The sequence below is a fragment of the Sinocyclocheilus rhinocerous genome, unplaced genomic scaffold (genome assembly GCF_001515625.1).
Source record: "Sinocyclocheilus rhinocerous isolate Xijiao unplaced genomic scaffold, SAMN03320098_v1.1 scaffold369, whole genome shotgun sequence".
NCBI classification, from domain to species: Eukaryota; Metazoa; Chordata; class Actinopteri; order Cypriniformes; family Cyprinidae; genus Sinocyclocheilus; species Sinocyclocheilus rhinocerous.
In genome coordinates, this window is record NW_015666557.1 from 1,686 (window position 1) to 7,581 (window position 5,896).

Consider the following 5,896-nt stretch of genomic DNA (forward strand, 5'->3'; position numbering starts at 1 on the left):
CTGGAACTAATGGAACTAATCAGGGAACATAATGGGAACAGGAAACAGGAAGGACCAAATATGGGCATAGCAACACATGGGGAGCAAAACACACACAAAACAGGGAACAGAGTCTGACAATTTTTATTTTTGGGTGGGGGAATGAAACATGATTCAAAAAAATTGAATTAAATGCAATAACAATTTTCTTGGAATTAAACAATTAAAAATGGAATTAAACTTGATAAAATGTGTGTTAATTTAAATATTTATACAAGTATACAAATTAATATTTAGTAAGCAAACATGCACGAGGTGGTTTATGTACAGAATTGTTTGAATAGATCTATTTCTAGATAGAATAGATGTTTAATCAGTGGTTGTTCTTCTGCACACAGGAGCGTCTCCTGCTGTCCATCTTACCCAAGCACATTGCAGACGAGATGCTTCAGGACATGAAGAAAGAAGCCAGTCAGAAAGAGATGCAGCAGTTCAACACAATGTACATGTATCGGCACGAGAATGTCAGGTCAGTTTGTTACGATTAGGAGCAGCGTTTCAGTAAATGCAGCCAGAGTTTGATGTCGTCATTTGCAGGTTGTTTGAAGTTGACTGTGACTGTGTTTGTGTTGCAGTATTCTGTTCGCAGACATCGTGGGCTTCACACAGCTGTCCTCGTCCTGTAGCGCGCAGGAGCTGGTGAAGCTGCTGAACGAATTGTTCGCCCGCTTCGACAAGCTTGCAGATGTGAGCTATCTGTATTCATATTTTCTTAACACACGTTTAGTCATTTTTACAAGATGAAATTGTTTTTGGTGATTAATGATCTTAAGCTATTCATATAGAGTGCAACAGTTGAGTTTAAAGTAAAATCACATTCATTTTCTTTATTGAGAAACTGATTTTTTACTACAGTGGATGGATCAGCATGATTTCAGCTTATTTCAAACAAATATTAAAATCCAAATTAAATCCTAAAGAGATAAAATATGAACGATATATTCAGGTCTCCCTTTTAAAAGAAATTAACACTTTTATTCAGCAAGGATGCATTAAATTGATCAAAAGTGACAGTAAAGACATTTAGAATGTTAGAAAAGTTTTCTTTTTCAAATAAATGCTGTTCTTCAGAACTTTTCAACATCGATAATAATCAGAAATGTTTCTTGAGCAGCAAATCAGCATATTATAATGATTTCTGAAGGATCATGTGACACTGAAGACTGGAGTAATGATGCTGAAAATTCAGCTTTGATCACATCAATAAATTATATTCTTACATATATTTAAATTAGTGCTGTCAAACGATTAATCGCATACAAAACGTGGACATGCGTGTCGGGGTGCATTCTGGGACGGTTTTGGGCGGCGTGCTCGGACAGAAGCGCTGGCAGTATGACGTGTGGTCGACTGACGTGACGGTGGCCAACAAGATGGAGGCAGGAGGAATACCAGGGTAAAAACCTGCACATTCACCAGTTGTTTGGTTCTGAATGCTAGGGGAAATTCACTAGACGTTCACTAGCCATATCAAGTGTGAATGCCTTCTGAGAGACATTCAAGACAGACGGCGATCCAAGGAATGTCTCAGATAAGTGTGAACGCGTCACACATGTAAACTTTACTCCTCCCTAAATGAGCTCCGTCTGAGTTCAGGAGCTCTGGAAACATCTGGAGATATGTTTGATTATTAGACTCTTATCTGTCATAATCAGTAGTAAGACCCAACTAGAATGAGACCCACCCTTGTGGAAAAAGAAGTGCGCTTAATCATATTAAATGTGCTCTTGTAGTGTACTTCAAATCTTAAAAGTGTATTTAAAAAACACTCTACTTGTAGATAATATAATATTATAATGAAATAAAAGGCCACTTAAGTATACTTAACATTTTCATGATTGTAATTCTTAACACACTTAGCCCTAATAATGCATTTAAAATGTGTATATTATTTTCACATTTCGGGTCATAACTTAATAGTTTTTCAACTAAAACCATATTGTATCTGATCAACATCTTCTTATTAATGAGTGATTGTGAAACAGTTTAAAAGGTTTGAATGTTACCATGTTATTACTGCATTTAATTTTTTTTAATTAAAGCATTTACTGCTTTTTAATTCATTACAATTTTAATATATATATATATATATGTATAATTACATTCTTTTACTTGCATAAACTCTGAAAAAAGATGAAAAAAAAATCATTTTTCATGCTGCAATGGTTCATCAATACCATACATATGTATGTTTATATAAAAAGGTGCAACATTTTTAAAATTTGTTATATATCTTTAAAAAAAACAATAGAAAAACTGAAATAATAAAAATTATTATCTAAAAACTAAAAACTGTTGTTGTTTTTTTTTGTTTTTTTGACTAACATGCTAAAGCACATGCAAAGTACTTGATTCTAATTAGTGTGTTATTTGATATTACGTTTCAGGTTAATATATTTTAAATGTACTCAATTTCAACTTCATTACAAATACGTAATTACAAACATTTAAATACATGACATACAAGTTTCAATAGAAATGTCATTGAAGTATATTTTAGTTTATCATAAATGCTTGTCAGCACATTCAGCAGTAACACTTTAGCCATATTTCAAAGACAATAGAAGTAATTATGAAATTACATATAAAGATGCACTTAAGTCCTATTTAAGTGGGTCAGAAAAAGTTCAGCAATGGATCCTGAAGCCATTTAGTGAATTTGCAGCGTAGTTTTCAACAGCTAAGCAGCAACATTGTCTGCAAGTATTGTGTAATGAGTGAAACAGCTGGTCATGTTTGCCAGTAACGCACTCAGACTGTGTTTGAACTCTGGTAGGCGAGTGCACATCTCCCAGAATACCCTGGAGTGTCTGCATGGAGAGTTTGATGTGGAGCCGGGGAACGGAGGAGACCGCTGCGAGTACCTGAAGGAAAGAGGCATTGAGACGTACTTGGTGGTGGTGCCCAAGGGACCCGTGGGCAAAAGCGGCATCAATGGAGTAGTGAGTGTCATTTCCTGCTACTGTGGTTTCCGTCTCTCTGTGTCTCTCTCATTCTCACGCTCTCGCCGGTGGTTTTCTCCAGAAGCTTTCGGTGACGTCGTCTAATGGGAATTCTCCATTGCTGATCAACACTACGGAGTGCAATGGGAGCGTCCACACGGCCTGTACCACACCGGAGGAGCCGGAGGAGCTGGACACACGCGTAATAACATGATGATCTCACACACTGACATGTGGAGCTTTTCTGAAGCCACTGGAATCTGTTTACTTAAGAAGTTCTTTACAGATTAAAGTGGCAAAGGATTTCGCTTCAGTCCCTGAAAAACTTGCATAAATGAACAAAAGTTCTGTCAGTAATAATAATGCTAGGTGAAAATTGTATTTATATATACAGTGCCGTGAAAAGGTTTTTGCCCCCTTCCTGTTTTTTTTATTTTTTGCATATTTGTCACACTTAAAAGATTCAAATCATCAAACCAATTTTAATATTACGCAAAGATAATGCAAGTAAATACAAAATGCATGCTTTAAATGATAATTTCATTTATTAAGGGAAAAAAGCTGTCCAAACCTGCCCGGCCCTACGTGAAAAATTATTTGCCCCTCCTCTTAAATCATGAAAGAACTGTGATTAACCACATTATTTTAGAAAGCTGAGTTAAATTTCACTAGCCACACGCAGACCTGATTACTGCCAGACCTGTTGAATCAAGAAATCACTTAAATAGAACCTGTCTGACAAAGTGAAGCATGCTTAAAGAGCAACACATCACGCCGCGATCTAAAGAAATTCAAGAACAGATGAGAAACAAAATAGTTGACATGTATCAGCCTGGAAAGGGTTATGAAGCCATTTCTAAGGCTTTGGGACTCCAACGAACCACGATCAGAGCCATTATCCACAAATGGAGAAAACTTGGAACAGTGGCGAACCTTCCCAGGAGTGGCCGGCCTACCAAAATTACTCCAAGAGCGCAACAACGACTCATCCAGGAGGTCATAAAAGAACCCAGAACAACAGCTAAAGAACTGCAGGCCTCACTTGCCTCAATTAAGGTCAGTGTTCATGATTCAACAATAAGAAAGAGACTGGGCAAAAACGGCATCCATGGGAGAGTTCCAAGGCAAGTAGTTAACTAATGTTAACTAATGAACCTTATTGTAAAGTGTTACCAATATTTGTAATTACACATTTGTAATGATTAAGTTGCAATTTAGTACATTTAAAATATATGTCGACTAACACACTTCAGTTAAAATTATAATCAAGTACTTCATGTGTGCTTTAATATGTTAGCCAATGCATCAAAATAAGTGTACTTTTTAAAAACATGACAAAAGATTATTAAAACATAATGATTTAAAATGAACTTTGGTCACAATTTTTGCCCCAATAAACTCCTAATTTGCTGCTTATTAATAGTTAGTAAGGTAGTTGTTAAATTTAGGTATGGTGTAGGGTTAAAAGATCGAAAATATGGTCATGCAGAATAAGGCATTAATATGTGCTTTATTACTAATAACATGCTAGTAATACGCATGCTAGTTAATAGTGAGAACTGTTCCTTTCCTGATTCAGTTAGATTCTGATTTTGATTTGATTTCGATTCATCTGTGCAGACCCTTGTGAAAAAGAAGGACACTTCAGCATACTTTAATTAATTAATTAATAGATTTAATAATTTATTTATTTATTTAGGTTGATTCAGAAATATTAAATAATATTTCACAGTTAATTTAGATGTTACCGTTTTTTTCAGTGTGCAAATGCAGTTTTATAGTACAGTTTGAAGTACAGTATAAAATAGAAATCAAACATGCTTCTTTTTCACAGGTGTTTCATCAGCATTATGGTAGGAATGGCCATGTTTTTTTATTGCTGTATTACTTAGTTTTGTAATGTTCTTGTGTCTGTTTTCTTGTGTCATTTTTGCTCTGCACAGGTTGGTTGCAAACTATGTGACTCTGGCCATAGGTGAAGTCTTGCTCCTCATTCTTACTATCTGTTCGCTGGCAGCTATTTTCCCTCGGGTGAGTTACTGTTACAACACCTTCCTCAACCAATCACACGCTTAACATGTGTCCACTTGGTTTCGTACGTGATGCGAATTTCTTGTTCCACTCAAAAATACAGTAGTACCGTTGTTTCCAGCTTTTGTTTGGTGTCAACTTTAACATTAACTTTAACATGTTTAGTGCTAATATCAGGTCCTTCTTTGCTATGAGATTTCCTGAACATGCACAGTTATGCTTTCCGTTAGTCGCGGATCATGATCCACGCTCTGCTGAGAAATCTTTCAGTCAACTTCTTATGTAATATTAATATAACAAGTCGCATGCATGAAATGTAGTTCCCGAGGCTCTTCCATCTACTGTTGGAACATGCAGCTGTATATATGACTCATCCTCATTAGTTAGGTCAACACATTCCCCATTGACTAATAAAGTTCCCAGTATTGATTCCCTCTCAAGCACACACACACAGATTGAGCAAGCGCAGAGATAATGTGTTTCTGAAAGGCGAGACGGTCACACACACAACAGATGAAGGACATATGAGTCCATATGGCTCAACTGAAGAATTTATTGCTTTTTAAAAGCACGTTGCTGTGGATTAAATCGATTGTTTTCTCAAACACTGTACACGCAGCTGAACTGAACACATGCACACTGTGACTAGATCACAGGCCTTTCCACAACTTTTGCTGTGATTGGATGTTTAAGTAGCTTTTTTTTGTATTGTTTTCAAAGGTATTTCCAAAGAGATTGGTGTCGTTCTCCACTTGGATTGATCACACGCGCTGGGCTCGCAACACTTGGGCCATGGCGGCCATCTTCATAGTCACAATGGCTGACATAGTAGATATGGTAAGAAACCAGTGAACGAGGTAGACAAAGTAATGACCCACTTTATA

General features: G+C 36.4%; 1 protein-coding gene across 1 annotated transcript in view; it reads left to right on the forward strand.

Moving 5' to 3' along the window:
- Nucleotides 1–329: 329 nt before the first annotated feature.
- LOC107732720 (adenylate cyclase type 3-like) overlaps nt 330–5,896 on the forward strand; it is a 19,982-nt gene continuing 14,415 nt past the window's right edge. The window contains exons 1-8 of the mRNA XM_016544136.1: nt 330–508; nt 615–726; nt 1,302–1,435; nt 2,816–2,981; nt 3,064–3,183; nt 4,742–4,761; nt 4,874–5,012; nt 5,733–5,849. Coding sequence (XP_016399622.1) covers nt 345–508; nt 615–726; nt 1,302–1,435; nt 2,816–2,981; nt 3,064–3,183; nt 4,742–4,761; nt 4,874–5,012; nt 5,733–5,849 — 972 coding nt within the window. The 5' untranslated portion in view covers nt 330–344. The remainder of the gene's footprint in view (nt 509–614; nt 727–1,301; nt 1,436–2,815; nt 2,982–3,063; nt 3,184–4,741; nt 4,762–4,873; nt 5,013–5,732; nt 5,850–5,896) is intronic.